This window comes from Cucumis sativus, chromosome 7 (genome assembly GCF_000004075.3).
Source record: "Cucumis sativus cultivar 9930 chromosome 7, Cucumber_9930_V3, whole genome shotgun sequence".
Lineage (NCBI taxonomy): Eukaryota > Viridiplantae > Streptophyta > Magnoliopsida > Cucurbitales > Cucurbitaceae > Cucumis > Cucumis sativus.
Window position 1 is genome coordinate 1,183,768 of NC_026661.2, and position 18,237 is coordinate 1,202,004.

Below are 18,237 nucleotides of genomic sequence, written 5' to 3' on the forward strand. Positions count from 1 at the left end.
ATTATTTTTATTTTGAACAATAATATAATATTAAAACCAAAGACATAGACTTCCAAAAAGATATTGCATGAGAATGACATTTTCTTTTTGAATCAGAATATAAAAAACAATGCTGTGTTTAGATGTCACTCACCACAAATGATTCAAAGCTGAGAATAATAGAGAGATGGTAGGATTTTGATTCTAATTCTCGATCACTATTGGCAGAAGTTTTGTATTAACACTTCCACTCTAAAAAATATGTCAAATGTAAATAAAAACAAGTCATTGACATAACAGAGAATAATTTAAAGTGTAAACAACAACAGAGAATCAACATACATTTAAGTAATTTGTTAATAGTATGTCAACTAAGTCAAGAAACAAAAGAGAAAGAATATCATATCATAGATTCAAACTGCATCTAAAGTTAAAAGTTTATATAGAAAATCCTAAAAACAAAATTGTAAATAACATAAATACAAATAAATACAGATTGTATTTAATACAGATGCAACTTTTTTAGGATCAATTAGAGTGCCCGATAACAAATCCAAGACAAACACGAGGATGAATGTAGTTATAAATTAAATTTTGGAAAAAGAGAAATGGATGGAATTGCTTTACATATAATGCCTTAAACAGTGTTAATGCTGAAGGGATGGAATTACTTTACGTACAATACCTTAAAGGAGCATACATACAATATGATACATAGAAATCCAAGTATTTTCATGGAATCATATGATTAGCTCTGCATCATTTTCATCATCTGCTATATCGTCATCGTCCTCACCATCAAAGAGCCATTGTTCAAATTCATCCACCTCATCATAGTGGTGCATATAGAAACTGTCTGAGCTATCCCAATGGTCGGCACCCAACTCCTCACCATGACATGCTACATGCAAGAACGGTCTACTTCTAGCTAAAGCATCTACCAAATCGCGATGTAGACTTCCTGTCACACCCAACCATCTCATCCTTGGAAAGTATGGGTTCTTCAACCACTTGAACGAGAGCTGTGTAAGGCCACCACAATTGTACAAATCCAACAGTCGCAAGCTACTCCCGTGTCGTTGGTCTTCATTGACCTGCATTGAGGCTAATGCCATGACTGAGACATCACCAATGAGTGGACATTGACGCAGTCGGAGTTCGGATATCGCAAACTTGCTTCTGGTTAGTTGTAAGATTGCAGCATCAGACAGGTAAGGAAGGTTGGATAGATCTAATACATGTAATTCTATTTTAGATAAGCCATCAAACAGGACAGTGATGGATTTATCTGTAAGCTTCTTGCAACACCGAACAGACAAGGAGACTAGTGAGCTCATGATCAAGGGTCTTAAGTGAGACAATCCTGCATCACTAATATCGGACCCGTCCAAAAGCAATGTCTTCAGTTTTGGAATAGTTCCGATAGCTCGAAGTGCTTCATCCCGAAGGCTTCTGCAATCTCTCAAGTCAAGATAACTTAGATCCTTGTTCAACGATAAGTTTTTAACGGCATCGTTTGTTAGGAGACTGCACCATCTTAAGCTGACATGTTTCAAGGAAAGGGAAGTAGCAGAGATGTCATGGAAAACTAGATGGGTTAATTGGATTCCATGGAACACCCTAAGCTTATTTAAATTAGAGAATGTATGCAGAATTGTCCGGAACCCTGTGTCAGTAACGCGACAAAAGCCCCCGAGACAGATGCTCTCCAAGTCAGCACATCCGTCAACCATTAAGAGGATTCCAAGATCGTTTACTCTTCTAAAATAAGAAACAAGAAATTCCTGACTTCGGACCAAAGAGAGATGCCTCAATTTTGATAGCTGATTGATTTGTTGAAGGCCAACGTTGGTTAGGTCAAAAGAAAATCTTGGTTCAATGATGGGAGCATCTTGTAGTTCCAAATGAGTCAAGGAGATTAAACCTTTTGATATTGCACCAACCATAGCATCAGTTATGTAGTCCACCGAAAGGCACAACTTTTCAATGTTAGGCCACATGGATGGGACAATCCGATTCATAGAATTACCAACACCCAAATTTTGGCTGAGCAGTTCGGTGACCGTAACAGAATAGATACAGCCAATCTCCAGAGACGTTAGTTTTTCTGAAGCCATAGCCCAGACTCGAGCAAAATTTTGACGAAGGAAAAACGAGACATCAAACATCAAGGTTAATGCCTGTTAATGCAGAAAACACATTAAGCATAAAACACATTCATGAGAAACGAAAGAAAATTAGACTCAAAAGCAAGAATAATAATCTGTAGACAGTAGTTAGGCTTGAATAAACTAACTATCCCGTGTAAAACAGAATTTGAAGGTTATCAATAATATCACAGCAATTTTTTCTCAAATTATACTAGTTCAGGTGTTTTCAGAGTTGTATAATCTTTGCTTAGAGAGACAAAAAAGTTTAGCTCAAACAAAACCATTTGCATAACATTTGTCATCCTTACATGATCTGAATACCTTAGTAGTTAAAACAATTAACCAAGAAGCGTACTGTTCTTAAACTAGATTGACAAGAATTGTCATCAACCTATAAACCTTTATTCAAAGCCTTATAACGTACAAGAACAATTTTTGCTCCATCTAAATGATTGGGCACAAATACTTGAAACATTTGGGCCAAGTATATTTGAAAAACAAAAATAACTCCGAAAGTTAAATCTATTGCAGCTACCCCTAGACAATATGAATGTTAATGACAGAATTCGGAAAAATCATCCAGAAAGTTCTTAGCCTGAACACTTCAACGGTGTATGCACCACGAGGTAGCTCAAGCAAACTTGGATCCGGTCTTCATCCTTGGCTCAATTTGCTAGGAAGATTTGGGCAAGTTCTATGCAAGTTACAAGCAGTGAGTCGAATTGGATTTAATTCCATGCCAAGCTACTTGAATCCACTTACATTAAAACTACTCTCTAAAATATTTGGAAAATGAAAAGAGATCTTTTGGGGAATGGGCCTGGCTTTCTGCCTTTAGAGCTGGAACACCAGTTGTCTCATCAACTAGATAATAAATTAGCCACACGAATATAGAACAACAAAAAGCCCCACGAATACTGCACTTGTGCTATGTTACAATTCTTCTAAGACTATCAATAATCGGCTTAAAATAGCGAATGAGATTTTGTGTAGGAAACAAAGCGAAGGAACGCTGTAATTCTGACCATATTAAGGAGTTTCATCTTCTTGATTATTGCCAACACTTAGATTGTCCTATATTAATTACTAAGACATTTCATTTAGATATTAACAACAGATATGCTACTGAGTCTTACTTCCAACTGTGTGCAACCACTTAGTAACTCTTCTAGATCCGCAATATGAATTGCCCGACCTCTTTTTTCAGCAACTGAACTCAAATAGAGGGACCTGGAGGGAAATATTGACCCAAAAACCCAAAAACAGCACCATTGAAACTTGCAAGAAATCTCATATAGCAATTTGACTTGATGGGTAACTAATGAAAAAAAAAAAGTTTTTAGCTTAGCTTTTAGGAATCAAGACAAAAATACCTTAGATCCTTGCAGCACCCTCCGATCTCAGAAAGCAATTTCCCACTGAAATCAGCGCAATTATGGAGACAGAGTTCGTGCAAGGAAGGCTTCAGCAAAAGCCGGATAGCTGAATCATCAAGCTGACCACAGTCTACCTTTAGGCTTCTCAGGAAAGGATTTGGAGGCAGTAGAGGCCTCAGAAATTCCACCGTTGGAGAAATTTCCTTGACGACAAACATCAAACGAGAAAAATAAATAAACTATAGAACAGCCAAATTTGAATTTCTTCTTTTCTATAAAAATTAAAGAGTAATTTCTGAAAGAGAAACAATTTCGGAATTAGAATAAGCATAACGCAAAAGAAAAAGAATTTCTCTGTGTTTGATGTAAAGAGGAAGTAACTAAAATTCCCATTTTGAAAAGTAGAAATCAAGGGGAAGTAGGGGGGAAATTGAAGGAGAAGAAGACTTACAAGGAGATGAAAAGTGGGGAGAAAGTTGAGAATTTGAGAAGCACAAGAATGGAAGGTCCTGCATGTGGAGGCAAGGGAGCAGATGGAAGGCAAATCGAGGTTAGTCATGATTGTAGCAAGGACAGCAGAAGGCAGGAGATCGAGGCTTTCGACGCTGCCATCTCCGTCCGCCATATTTTGTGTGTACAGTTTGAATTCAAGCTCCTTCAACTTTGATTCGAAGGAAGATGGATCTGGTTTTTCGGGAATGTACTGTTCACGACGACCATCTTTGCATCCTCATCCAAACACAACCTCCCATCCCTTTTTTCTTTATTCAAATATAACAAAACCCAAATATATTTTTATAAATATAACAAAATCTCATTCATTTTTTTTGAAGTGTTGAAAATTGAATTGAAGACGTGTAGTTCAATTCAGTTTGTGTTAAATTGAAACCGTTTCTTATGCGGTCGTTTTGATTTAAGACATTAAACTGAATATATATAAGTATAACTTATTTAGGGTAGACTATAGAAGTGAAACTCAAATGACCCTTGAACTCGAATGACGTAGGGAAACGAAGATGACACTCTCTAACACACAAACATTTATTTTCATTCTAAAAATTGGAAAATCATGTTTATAATTTTTATATTGGTTTAAAATTTTGTATATTGTAGGTACTAGGCAAAATGTCGATACGTTAGAAAAATTTTACCAGAGGTTTCGTTAATGGCAATAATAAAAAAAGTTGAGTGGATGTCGAGGGCAATGATTGTGGAGGTGGACTCAACAGTGGTCGTCGAAAATGATTATTAAAAATTAGCCAATAATGATCATCGAAAAACAGTTGTAGAAAGTTAGCTACGAAAATTAGTTGTCAGATGTTGGTCGACAACTATTACAAAAAAAAAAAAAAAAACAGTACACAAAATGTTACCGTAAGTGGTAGAGGTTTGTATTGAATTGAATCACCAAACAAAAGAAAATGGTTACTTGAAGTTTGGCTAATTAGGATCCTCAAAAAATGGTAGAGGTTTTTTTTAAAACTATTGAGAAAAACGGTAGATGAAAGTTGGATGTTTGGAGGTTGGTAGTTCTCTTTTATTTATTTATTTATGCATATTGATTAACTTCTTGTTGTTTAGATCTACTTTTTTTTTTTTTTACTTATTATTAATTCTTACTTCTTCTTTCTTTCTTTTTTAGTAAATTCATTTTCTTTATAGATTATTGTTTATTTTACATGTTTATATTTATATTATGGATATATACTTTATTTAAATATTTGTATTTGGGCTGTGGTCCGTTTAATGTATTATTGGTAATAGTGGTTTAAATTTGTTAATATTTTAAATTTAGTTTCTTTTAAAAATATTCAAATGACGAATTCTAGAAATATTTAAAATTTTGATTTTGTCCAATCTTAAGAAAGGTAGCTCATTTTTTAAAAGTACAAGATCAATTCTAATATATTTTTATCCATTTTTTAATATCCTTCTATACTATTGTGTATTGATTTATTTTTTTAAATTTTATTCAACTTCTTAACAATGTTTTTCTATTAGTCTCTAACACTTTTTAACCTTACTTTTAGTGGCTTCAAATTTACTTATTTTGAATCTTAAATAAATATTAATTATCTTTCTTATAGGAACAACTGTTTTCAAACACGTGTTCTATAAAATTTCCAACAACATAATTTAGAAAATTTGAGAATATTTAGAAGTCGAAAATTGGTATTCAATATTTTTTTATTAAAATTTTAACGTGCTATTTTATGTTTGATTAATTGAGGATGCTATTTCTTTATTTATGTTTGTTTTGCTTATATAACTTTTATATTAAGCCTAATTAGGATTTTTTTAAAAAAAAATATTCTAAATACTTCTAATTATAAATTTGTGAGTGTTTTAAAAAACAAATCCTTTTCCTAAACCAATTAAAAATCTTCTTTAAAACTATATTTTTGGTGTGTTTGTATATTATGTTGCAGTTTGTTGAGTTAAAATTTGTTAATTTTATTTGGTTGTGTAATAAAAAAATGATGGGTAAAATTAATGGTACATAAAATAGGACGTGGAGCTTGGTGAGGTCCGGTGCAAGTAAAATAAGTGATAAACTAATCATCTAAATTTAATCTTTACATGTTTGTTTAATTCTTTGGCTTATCCATGGCAATTGCTGATCCCCCGCAACTACCTTCTCTTCCATCTCCACGTGTTTATCCTTCTCATTCCTCTCCACTTCCATAGATTTTAGTGTGAGAGAGAACTCAGAACTAATGGCGTTTTCTCTCATGGCCGCATCCTCTCTTACTACCTCTTTTCAAAGAAAGACCCCAATTCGATGTTCTTCCTCTTCCTCCCCCGCTCTTTCTTCTCAACCCCAATCCATTCACTTTGACCTAAAAACCTACTGGAAACAGCTGATTCTCGAGATCAACCAGAAGCTGGATGAAGCTGTTCCACTTCAGTACCCAGACCAGATCTACGAGGCTATGCGTTACTCCGTCTTGGCTCAAGGGGCCAAGCGAGCTCCTCCCGTTATGTGTGTCGCCGCCTGCGAGCTTTTCGGCGTCGATCGCCTCGCCGCTTTTCCTACCGCCTGTGCCCTCGAAATGGTTCTTTCTCTTATCTAATTTCACGTTTCTGCTTTGAGAGTTGATTGAATTCTCGTGTTCTGTTGTTTCTTGGGATGTAAATCTAGTTGGAATTTAATTTGCTCAATAATTCGACTACTCACTTTTGATTATAATTCCCTGGTTGTCTGTGTTATGCTTGCAATTTTTTTGTCATAGTTACTTAAACAAGGCTGCTGGCTGTTCAATTTCAATCCTTAACTATACATTGTAATTAGGTAGGGTAGGACAAACCCGAGGGATGAGCAGGGGGCAATTCATTCACTTCACACAATCTCTTACACTATAAATTCTGGTTCTCAGAGTCAGTGATTCAATTCGTTTCAACTTGTGAGTTGATTTCTATTATCATGTGAGGATTGGTAGAATGTAACTGCACTGGCTGCTTGGCTTAACTTTTGATGAGGGTTGGATGGATAAATGTGAGAGAACCATTAAAAGGGCTGTTTAGGGTAGTGAGTTTGATAGAAAATGTAGTGTTGAATAGTTCTTGTGTTCTATGCTCTTTTTCTAGCTGTGGTTTTTATTTGATCTAGTTAAATCATTTGTATCGATACTTCAACAGTTTTTATCTGATATCTGTACTACTTGTGTGTACTTCTCTTCACCTGAGTTTGAGTATTTTGTAAATAGACATCCTCATCTAGTTCTTACACCGAGCACATCAGTTTCATTTTACATTTTGTCTCTCTTTATCTTTTTTTTTTTTTTTTTTTACCAGTTTTTACAAGTCCATTAATGTCTAGAACTGGTATCCAGATCCAAGTTATGGTATCTCTCTCCAAATGGAAAACTTAGTTATGGTGAAATGCAATCTGGGGATCTAACGTTCAAAAGTAGAAGTAAAACTCTTCAATTTTATTTACCCTTCGGTTTTAACATTTAGGGATTGAGAGACCTTATTAGTTCTTTGTGATATGAAAGTCAATGTGACAATTTGTTCCTATGTAACAAGCCATTGCGAGTCACTAGATTATTTTCAATATATCTTATCAACATGTTTCAATTTAGTATGACGACTTGATCATGGGTCTTTTGACAGGTTCATGAAGCTTCGTTGATCCATGATGACCTTCCTTGTATGGATGATGACCCCTCACGGCGTGGCCAACCTTCAAACCATACAGTTTATGGTGTTGACATGGCTATCCTTGCAGGTGATGCACTTTTCCCCCTTGGCTTCCAACATATTGTCTCACATACACCCTTTGATCTTGTGCCTGAGTCCCGCCTGCTCCGTGTGGTTGCTGAGATTGCCCGAGCCGTTGGTTCCAGAGGCATGGCAGCTGGACAGTTTCTTGACCTTGAGGGAGGCCCCAACTCCGTTGAATTTGTCCAAGAAAAGAAATTTGGTGAAATGGCCCAGTGCTCTGCAGTGTGTGGAGGACTTCTAGCTGGAGCAGAAGACCATGAGATACAGAGATTAAGAAGGTACGGAAGAGCAGTCGGGGTGTTGTATCAGGTAGTTGATGATATTTTGGAAGAACAATCGAAAAAACTCGATTATACAGATGAGAGTAAAAGGAGTAAAGGCAAGAGCTACGTTGAAGTATATGGGATCGAGAAAGCTAAGGAAGTGGCGGAGGAGCTGAGGGCCAAAGCTAAAAATGAATTGGAAGGATTTGAGAAGTACGGAGACCAAGTGATGCCTTTGTACAGCTTTGTGGACTATGCTGCTGATAGGAGCTTCAGTTTTGAAACTTCAAGTTGATGAGAAGGATGGTGGAATCCCCTTGATTCTGGAAATGGGAGAGTTTAGAAATCTCTTAATATATAAACTAGCAGGTCTTGATTTTACTAGTTGTTAACCATTTCCCCTTGGAAAATATTAAGGCAGCACGAGCAGGATAGGACCATGTTGATGATATCAGTCTTGACCAAAGAGCTGGAGAAAAGTTCTAGATGATCGAGTTACGGATAAAAGTTTTCATCAACACGTTGATATTTTTCAAAACGCGAAAGGAAAGTATACATAGTTTCTGAAATTCTGTTCCACAAAAATTGAAAATGTTTTAAACAGATAAATCTGAATACAAAGAATTAACACTTTGAGGGGTAAGGGGTTTTTAGCACCATTGTCTTCAATTATCTCAAAGTTATTAGTTCAAAGGGAGTATTTGTTACTAAGGAGCATGGAAAAGGGTAATTATTTTTTTTTTTACCTTCCTTTCACGTGGTTTAAATTTAAAAAAATTTGTTTGCAAGTGCAAAGAAACAATATTTTGTGAAAGTTACCCTTTGTATTAGTCTAAATCCTAAGTTTTCATGAATAAATTGTTAGAAAATCTTAAATGAGTGTAAATAATTTTTTGGGTTATTTTAAATTGAATAGAGTTTTAATTCGAAAGAATGGTCAAGTTTTAGGACATCAATTGATATTTTCTAGGAATTTATGGAGTACAAATGAGGAGAATCCTTATGGAACAATAAAATATTATAGGTTAGGGGGCACGGAATCTCTATTATGGAACAATAAAATATTATAGGTTAGGGAACCCGAAATCTCTATTATGGAATAATAAAATATTATAGGTTAGGAGACACGAAATCTCTATTATAGAACAATAAAATATTATAGGTTAGGGGACACGAATACAAATATGATAGCATAGTATAGATTAAGAAAACTAAGTTAGATGAAGAATCCTAAGTTACTAAACACATTTTTTTTTTAGAAAAATTTTAGGATATAAGTAAATTTAATATAAAGATGCTAACAAGTACAATAATCAATAAAATGTTATAGAAAAGAGATACAAATTGATCCATGAAGTTTAGAATAAAATAAGAATTTTTTTCATTAAAAGGTTGAACTTTTTCGTTAAAAGGTTGAAGATATTCAAGAGAGTTATATTTTATCGGACTTTGTAGGGACTCAAATGAGATGATGATGATTAGATAATTCTAAGATTTTGTTATTTATTTATTTTTTGATTTTAAGACGGTTGTTTAGTTTTAAGTTGCAAAATATTATATGAATTGCTTATTATTTTTTTTTTTTTTCTCTTTAGATAGAGGTTTGCATGTAAGTAGATATGTCAAATTGAGTGTTAGATAGTCGACCTAAAAACAAATAAGTAAAATTGTATGTCAGGTACATCAACATAAAAACAAATAAGCCAAATTACGTATAGGTATTTGAAAGTATCCATATCTAATACGTGTCTAAAGTTAATTCATTGCTCCACATGAAATATTTGTCTCTCGATACATGAGGAAAAAGTTCAGAAAAATTACACAAAATAGCACAAATTAGAAAATAAATATAATCTAAGCTTAAGGGAACAATATTTGCAAAAATAACAATTTTTACCAATCATATAGTAAATTTTTAAAAAATACGGATTATACACTTTAATTTCATTCCTCTTATGCTATCAATGATAACTTCTATTAATGATAACATGCCTAATATGCCAATGTGTTTTTCATGAATTTATCATTGATAACTTGAACTTCAAATTTCTATATGATATAAATGTTGATAGCATAACCTAAAATCAATAATTTATTTCAAGAAAAGTTGCAACTATATCAATTTCATTTATATATTAGTGATAGAAGCTATCATATAGATAATATGTTATTAGTGATTCAAAGCCATATCACCCATAACATGCTAATATGATTTATTTTCTTTATCATTTATGCTAAAAACAAACAACCACAATATCACTTTATAGTAACATTACCTTGATAACAGTTATAAACTATAGCAACTAGCTGTAGCATGATACTATATTTATCAAATTAAAAGTCAACAGTGACTATCATTGATAAAAGTTATCGCTGATAGCCGTTATCAACTAATAATATATTTCTCAAATTAAAAGCTATCATTTATAGCATCTATTGATGATAGTTTGATGATAGTAGCATATAACAGCTATCAATTGATATAAATTATAGCCTTCAATTTAAGAAAATTGAAAAAAAAAACAATGCTTGTAATGGTGACAAGTTATCACTGGTACCAGTTATTAACGACGATCAACAATATTTACGAATTTTTGCTATTAGTGATAGCTTTCAATGTGAAAAAATCAAAAAGCGTTTAAATAACAATTTCTCAAAATTGAAAGTTATAAGTAATAACACATATCACTATTCATTATAGATGCTATAGTTGATAAATTTTAATGAAATTAAAAAAAAAATGGTTAAACCAGTGGTTTGACGTGGATAATTTAGTCTTTTACTATTTCGGTGGTATATATGAAAACAATTTATGTATGTGCTATATATGCTATTATTGTGAGCGTTTTATTTTCCTTTCATTTATGCAACTAAGCATGATGAAATGAAATATAGTTTGGTAAAGGGATCATTTGACACAATATCAGGCCCAACCTTCATCGTCCATGGGCTTCAATTTCTTCAGAAGCCCAATCCCTCGTTCGTCTCCCCCATTTGTCTCCTCGTCCCGCGTTTCGACAGCCATTTCTGATTCAGCACAGCCATGGCGTCCTTTAGCTTCGGCTCTTTGCTGATTCTCTCAGCCATCTTCAGGTTTGTACTTATACTCTACGGCGAGTGGCAGGATGCGAACATGGAGGTCAGATACACTGATGTCGATTACATCGTATTCTCAGACGCTGCTTCTCTAATGGCGTCCGGAAAGTCCCCCTACTTGAGATCCACTTACAGATATTCACCATTGCTCGCGTTTTTGCTCATTCCGAACACTATCTTCCATCGCTGTTGGGGAAAATTTCTATTCTCAGCAGCAGGTACCTTCACCTTTTTATTTGATTCGTTGAATTATAGTTTTCTGTTGGTATCTTAATCAATTGTCTTGGTTCTGTCTAGATTTGCTCGTCGGGTACTTTATACGTACTATTTTGAAGAAACGTGGGGTTCCAGAAAATTTGTGCATCGGTTCTGTTATGGTTTGGCTTTTTAATCCGTTTACGTTTACCATTGGCACCAGAGGAAACTGCGAGCCTCTTGTTTGTGCAATGGTTCTTAAGATCCTTTTGTGCCTGATGAACGGTGTAAGTTTCTTTTCTCTCTCAATTTACGATCGGAACTGTGTCATTTCGGTGAAGTTAAAAGTAATTATGCAAATTTGTAGATTGGAAGAATAGGTGGTGTGAATTTAACTTGTTTGCATTGATATTGGGAGATAATTCATTAGATGTAGCTGGATTTTGCATGCTTCACATTTCACTATATTCATATTTCTAAAGTTTAATCTTTTGTTGATTGATAAGTTGCAGGTTTTGTTTAATTTATATGGAGTTAACTTGACAGTTAACGCTAGTTTTTCCAAAGTAATTTGCTGTCGTTAATATCCCATGGAAATGTAATGTAACTTCACAGCATAAACAATACCTTCGCCATTTAGTGCCAATCTGAGCAGTTGGTTTGGACAAAACATAGACTAATGACCTAGAGGGTCATGACATTGTTGAAATAAAATCAGAAAAAAAAAAAAACTTTGCTGATGTAGGAAATCTTGTATCCGTTGGATTCTTTTATTTTCTTTAGTTCTTGAAGATCATCTTTGTTTATTGCCTAGAAGAATTTACTCTTTGGTAACTTTAGCTTTATAGGTGGATGCTTTCATTCAAAGGGCATTCATCTTTTTTTTTTGACAGAATCAATAATAAGAATCATTCTCCACTTTCTTTATATCATTTGCCATTTAGTACTTAATTGGTAGATTACCTACTTGTAATTTTAGTATAACTCTCTTTCCCTATAACAGGCCAGTTGCTACAAGCTGCATTTTGGTATGGACTTGTCGTCCATTTCAGAATCTACCCGATCATCTATGCCCTTCCTATTCTTCTGATTCTGAACCAGAATGTATTCAAATCTGGTCTGAATCCCGCTCTTCAAAAATGGAGCAAGGGTGATGAAACGGCTCCTCAGAGCAACTTACCATCGAGATTGGCTCATATCTTTAATCCATTGTTTCTATTAAGATCCATAATGACTAAGGAGAGAATCATTTTTGGCCTAATTTCTGGTTCGATTTTCATCTTCTGCACTGTAGTGTTTTATTATCTATATGGTTGGGAATTCCTGCACGAGGCGTTACTCTATCATCTTACACGCACTGACCCAAGGCACAATTTCTCAATATATTTCTATCACATCTATCTTCACCATGAACACGAGTTCTCGGTTGTGGAGAAGCTCATCTCATTTCTGCCTCAGTTAGTAGTGCAGCTTGTTCTCGTTTTATCATTTGCTCAAGATCTTCCATTCTGCTGGTTTGCACAGACAGTTGCATTTGTGGCATTCAACAAGGTTCATTTCGAAATCCATCTTTTGATCTTATCATATGTTACAGATAGAGTTTAAGACTCCTGTCAAAATGTGTTTTTTTCCCCCTGATCAATACTCAATTGTCTTGATGAGTATGAATTTTTAAGAAACTCTTCATATTTGATCAACAGGTAATCACAGCACAATATTTTGTTTGGTTCTTCTGTCTTCTACCTTTGATTCTTCCTTGGAGTAAGATGAAGCTCAAATGGAAAGGCGTTTTATCAGTATCAATCTGGACGGGAGCACAGCTTCATTGGCTGATGTGGGGTTATTTGTTGGAGTTCAAAGGAAAGAATGTGCTGATTCAACTATGGATAGCAAGCATCTTGTTCTTGGCGGCAAACACAACCGCTTTGAGCTTAATCATCCACCAACACAAGCCCTCTACACTTTTCGTGCTACCCGAAACGGCAGTTGACAATGCGAAGAAATCCAAGAAATGCAAGTGATGCATTGTATATGTATTTTGTGATTAGCTCTAATTATTTAAGTGTTAACAGCTCTCTTCTTTGTTGTTAATTTCGGGGTAGCTTTGAACCGCATTTTCAAAGGTGTACTTTGGAGGAGATTTTCTTTTCTTCTTTTTTTGTTCCTCCCTTTCCTTCGAGGGTTCTTTTTTAAAATGACATTTCTCACTTAGTTGACGAATGGATTTCTTTCCTTCGATGTGAGTTCCACATTGATCACTGAGAAGGGGAGCAAAGTTTCGAGACCAGAGGCACAAACTCAACCTAAAAGGGAAGAGGTCCAAGTTGTTGCTTCAAAAGAAGATTATGATGAATCTGAATTCACCATTTCGTTTGAAAGTGAACTAAGAATAACAAGTTCCGTTACTTCAAAAAGTAAGTCACTCAAACGTGAAAACTTTTTCTTCCTCCTCGACTAGTCTCCACTCCATAGTAAAAAACTACTAGATGACAAATTTGTAACACTTATTTTGCTATAAAGTGCTTACCTAATTTTGACAATTTTCCAATCCTTTTTTTAATATACGAAAATATTTTCCTACATTATTTAATTTTCCAATTAAAAACAATCAAATTCTTGTAATTTGAACATGTTTAGTGTTTCACCTTAAACAAGAGCTATGTTTACAATCTTTAAAAACTACGCATTATATTACCACTTACAAAGCATGAATGCCAATTAAATTACTTTCTTTCACAATATGACTGCCCTCTATTAATCTACAGTCTCGTTATAGACTTTGGAGCTATCCAAAATTAAATCTAAGTTTTGTAATCAAAAGGCATAAACTACCTAAATTATATATATGTACACTGAAAAAAATTGCAATTTTCAGCATATAACAAGTTTATCTAAAAAATAAGTGCATTCAATGAACAGAAAAATGCAGCGGTTGATGTGCATTAATCAACAAACCTATCAACTCGATTCGTGTCTACAATTATCCTAACATTCTAAAGAGAAACTTTGATAATATCTATCATTCAATTTATCCCAGGAATTCACTCGGAAAGGTTTGAGATACACATTCCTGCTCCAATTATTCTTATAGTAATAAGAACACTCTTTTAGTTAAATTTCAATAAGAGAGAAAGCTATTGAGCTATGACTCATCTATGAGCTTGTCCTATAGTTTATATACAGAGACATAATCCACAGATGCAACTTCAATACAGCATAAACTTGTGCAAAATTCTGACCATCTTCATCGAGCATTGTAACCAATAAAACAAATGCAGAAGAGAAATCAAGCCCAGTAGAGTTCCCTAATCTTATACGTTTGGTAATCTATAGTTATGATGTACACAGCCCAAGTCTAGTATGAGGTACATTTAGGAGCAGAGTATTGCGCTGCAATGAACAATTGTGGTGGCTCTCATTTGTGGCGTTTGCTTTTCTTTGATTCTTTCCTCCTCTTTTTCTCAGACTTGCGTTTCGACTTATGGTCCTTTCTATGCTGCTTGTGTGAACTTTTTGATCGTTTCGATCTGTCATTGTCTGTTTCCTCTTCGGAAGAGCTGTCTGGTTTTAGAGAATTAGGCTTCTCTGGTCCATGAGCAACACTTCTATCAGTAAAATTAGAGCAGGTTGGCCAACTCGAATCTGACTCGTTGCAAGGGGCAAGGTATGGACCAGTTTCATCCATTCGTGAACCAATTGCACCTCTGCCACGCTTAGTCCTGCAATAAAATGGAAAAACTGATGTCAAGCCACTGAAAGCTTTCTAGAGTAATTGTTAACATTACCCCAATCAATTAATGAAATATCCAACCAAAGTACATTAGATCATGTATTTCCTAGTACACACACAGATACCTTGAGTGTAAAAATTCCTCAAGTTCTTCATCTTTTAAGCCTTGATCCTCCCTTAAGTCACAATCCTCGGAAATTCTTTTACTAGATGGGCTTGAACTACTGGGAATGTCGTCGCTGGAAACGTTGGACGGTCTGAAACTCTCTCGCCTCCTAGAGGTGCTGTTCCGATCTCTTGAGTTGCCTCTAAGCCTGTTATCCAGTTCAAGCTCCTTTTGACGAACTCTCCACATTTCATTCACTTCCACAGCTTTATTTGCTATAATAAAAAATATATATATATATATATATATCAACTTGACGCAACAAAAAGGTAACTATTCAAATAGAATCCAGTCCCCAAATTCAAAAATAGAAAGTACATAAAAGGTCAGTTGTTTACTTTCAATTTTCAAACATCGAAGAAAACCAATAAAATGGCAAGAGGGTTTTTAGGGTTCATATCACCAAACATAAGATCATGTTACAGATAAATAAACACTTGAAAACATAAACTGAGAAATAACCTTGTTGAACACCCAGAACAGTCGCAGTAAGAAAACGAGAATTTGGACGACCCCTGACTTTAGGATGCCGCAGATAGGCCTCCACACCATCTTTCTCAGCCTGGCGACGCAATTCTGCCGCCTCTCTCATTAGAATTGCAGCTATTCTATTTTCTGTCTCGAGGTCCATTAAGTCACCTGAACATTTTCATTACAAAATGTAAATCTCCACCATACAGATGACCAAATATCAAAACAAAAGAAAAGATAAATTCCACAATTCAGGTGGGTGAGTTAAACCTCCAATCATTTACACCTACAAAAGAAAGAAGTCAGGGAAGGGTATGATGGGAATTACACAAAAGACCAAGGGCGGGGAGGTTCTTAGGGGACCCACCCTTGATGAGGTATATAAGGAATGTTTTGGGGATTAGCAAATCAGGTCATGTTTTGGGTAAAGGCTGCTGAGGCTTTTGAGGAGAAGACTCTAGCCTTCTCGAAGGAGCTGGAGAATAACCTTGGCATTTATTTTTGTCTTTCCTTTCTTGTTTTACTGTGCTGTCCTTTAGTGTATTCTGTGGATATTTTGTGAATTCATCTGGAATTTATCATCAATAGAATCATAGCAGACAAATGTCTCTGTTTTTCTATTTTTTGGGGGATTTTACTGAGTTTGAGGGAAGGAATCCTAACAAGGTGTCATCTGAAGACTGCAAATACATAAAAATCAGACATGGCATACAAATATTTAATTTAATGTAACGACCTGACTTTCCAAGACCTCTATCTAAGGTCATCATCACATGCATGAACTTGTATAACAAAACCTCAAGAATAAGTTCAACTGTACTTAAAAAATAAAATAATGAAAAACACACCTTGGCCACAAATAACCAAAAAGAAAAAAATGCATATCAGTTATGCATTGGGATCCTTGTTGAAATAAGAAAAAAAATTGTTCGAATGTGAAAATAGAAGGGCCAGGTCTGAATTTTAATATAAGCATTGAAATAATTTTAAAGACATGACTAAGTGCAGAACATGGCAACTCTAGTTAATAGATCGTCTAGTACATTCTTGAAATGAAGATTTAGGAAAGGCTGAGTGCAACATAATAGAGCCATCCATCCACAATCACATCAATCTTTACATACATGCATATATAACATAAAATTCATGACTTTCATAAACTGTAACATTTACAATTCATGGCTTAATCATTTATGGAAAAGAAATTCCATTCACTGCGCTCGTAAATCAATGAATACAAATTCATGATATTTAAAATATGACTTTCATGGTTCATGACTAACTCAAGTCTTCACATAAATGTGCACTATACACCCAACCTTGCCCTTATAAGGTCACTTAAACCGTAAGGAATTCCAACAACTTCCAAGCACAACTTAGAAATCCTTGATGACCCTGAATCGAATTTCATCCATAAGAAACTTAACCAAAGTTAATCCGAAACTTGAATTGACACCTGTTAACTTACCTCGATAAATTTCCACCCACGAATCAATTCATCTTTGACTTACAACCGCCTAAAACAACTCCTAATCCATACACTGAATTAATATCAGCATCTAAGACCCGAGTTCGGACTGGAAATTACACTAAAAAGGCTTAAAAGGGCTTATCCAAGCTATCTTTTAATCTGAAACAGTCTGCAAACCTCATCCAAACAATACGAACCTAACATAAGGAAAATTTCAAGGGTTATTGTACAATTTTCAGCATTTACTTGTCGTGTTCAAATAGGTTAGGGATTGCAGATCTAAACTCCATGGGTTAAGGGTAACTTGAATCGGAATCAAACTTGTACTAAAAGAAATCAAATGACCAAAAACCGAACCAACGAACACTAACCCCAAAACCCACTTTACCTTTTAATCACCGTCGAAAGGCAGCGGCAGTGAAGCGACAATGGAACAACGGCGGACGAGACTGAGAAAAAGAGAAGGAAAGAAAAAATGTAAGCCAAAAGAAACAAGGAAAGAAAGCGCAAAGGGAGGGAGAGAGAAGGAGACTTGCCGGTGACGATCGGAAGCCGATCAGAGAGGGTTGACGAAGGCGAGCGGCAGTGGCCGGAGAGAAAAAGAGAGAATCTAAACAAAGGCTGTCAATTCCCACAAAACCAACCCTTTAAATGAAGGCCCAGTTCTTTTGTTCTCTTCACTTCCAACTTTAACAACTAAGGACCCCAAATTCACCCAATTTCAGTTTAGGAAGATTCACTTAACAATTATATTTAAAATAATTAAGTATATAAGGATATTTAAAAAAATAGTGATAACCAAAAAATTTGGTATACTAAAACATAGCCAACATAAAAAATGTTAAGAATTTTGACAAAATTAGTGTGTTGCAAAATTTTAAAACTTTTTAGGTGTTTATATCTTTTAGGTAAAATAATAAGTGTTTTTAGATATAATGTATTTGTAAATTATCATTAGTTTTGAAAAATATTAACAATATCTTCTAAATATAGGTCTATAATTCGTAACAAATTTTTAGATTTTTTAGTATTTAAATCAAATTAATTAACATTTATTTATTTAATTCATGTTTAATAAAGATTTATTCTAAAAATTGCTAAAATATTTTTAAC

The 18,237-nt window shown here is 34.6% G+C and overlaps 4 protein-coding genes across 5 annotated transcripts; 2 read left to right on the forward strand and 2 right to left on the reverse strand.

The window, feature by feature from the left end:
* Positions 1 to 432: 432 nt before the first annotated feature.
* LOC101213291 (F-box/LRR-repeat protein 10) lies at positions 433 to 4,270 on the reverse strand. Of its 2 annotated transcripts, XM_004144819.3 has the most exons (4): positions 3,957 to 4,270; positions 3,503 to 3,708; positions 3,266 to 3,359; positions 433 to 2,159 (listed from the first exon to the last, which is right to left on the reverse strand). In XM_004144819.3, exons 1-4 carry the CDS (start codon positions 4,128 to 4,130, stop codon positions 720 to 722), a joined length of 1,914 nt encoding a protein of 637 aa, XP_004144867.1. In that variant the 5' UTR covers positions 4,131 to 4,270; the 3' UTR covers positions 433 to 719. The 2 variants fall into 2 exon arrangements, with proteins under 2 accessions (XP_004144867.1, XP_031744861.1); XM_031889001.1 differs by lacking the exon at positions 3,266 to 3,359 and having other exon boundaries at positions 3,957 to 4,264.
* A 1,845-nt stretch (positions 4,271 to 6,115) lies between these two features.
* LOC101213533 (heterodimeric geranylgeranyl pyrophosphate synthase small subunit, chloroplastic) lies at positions 6,116 to 8,651 on the forward strand. Its single transcript, XM_004144820.3, has 2 exons — positions 6,116 to 6,561; positions 7,622 to 8,651. Exons 1-2 carry the CDS (start codon positions 6,223 to 6,225, stop codon positions 8,288 to 8,290), a joined length of 1,008 nt encoding a protein of 335 aa, XP_004144868.1. The 5' UTR covers positions 6,116 to 6,222; the 3' UTR covers positions 8,291 to 8,651.
* A 2,310-nt stretch (positions 8,652 to 10,961) lies between these two features.
* On the forward strand, positions 10,962 to 13,669 carry LOC101213770 (GPI mannosyltransferase 1). Its single transcript, XM_004144821.3, has 4 exons — positions 10,962 to 11,309; positions 11,389 to 11,571; positions 12,290 to 12,837; positions 12,987 to 13,669. The coding sequence occupies exons 1-4, from the start codon at positions 11,039 to 11,041 to the stop codon at positions 13,305 to 13,307; spliced, it is 1,323 nt and encodes a 440-aa protein (XP_004144869.1). The 5' UTR covers positions 10,962 to 11,038; the 3' UTR covers positions 13,308 to 13,669.
* A 634-nt stretch (positions 13,670 to 14,303) lies between these two features.
* LOC101214014 (protein FAM133) lies at positions 14,304 to 17,778 on the reverse strand. The gene is made up of 5 exons (XM_011660313.2): positions 17,661 to 17,778; positions 17,513 to 17,573; positions 15,645 to 15,821; positions 15,142 to 15,397; positions 14,304 to 15,005 (listed from the first exon to the last, which is right to left on the reverse strand). The coding sequence occupies exons 3-5, from the start codon at positions 15,811 to 15,813 to the stop codon at positions 14,702 to 14,704; spliced, it is 729 nt and encodes a 242-aa protein (XP_011658615.1). The 5' UTR covers positions 15,814 to 15,821; positions 17,513 to 17,573; positions 17,661 to 17,778; the 3' UTR covers positions 14,304 to 14,701.
* Between the last annotated feature and the right edge of the window lie 459 nt (positions 17,779 to 18,237).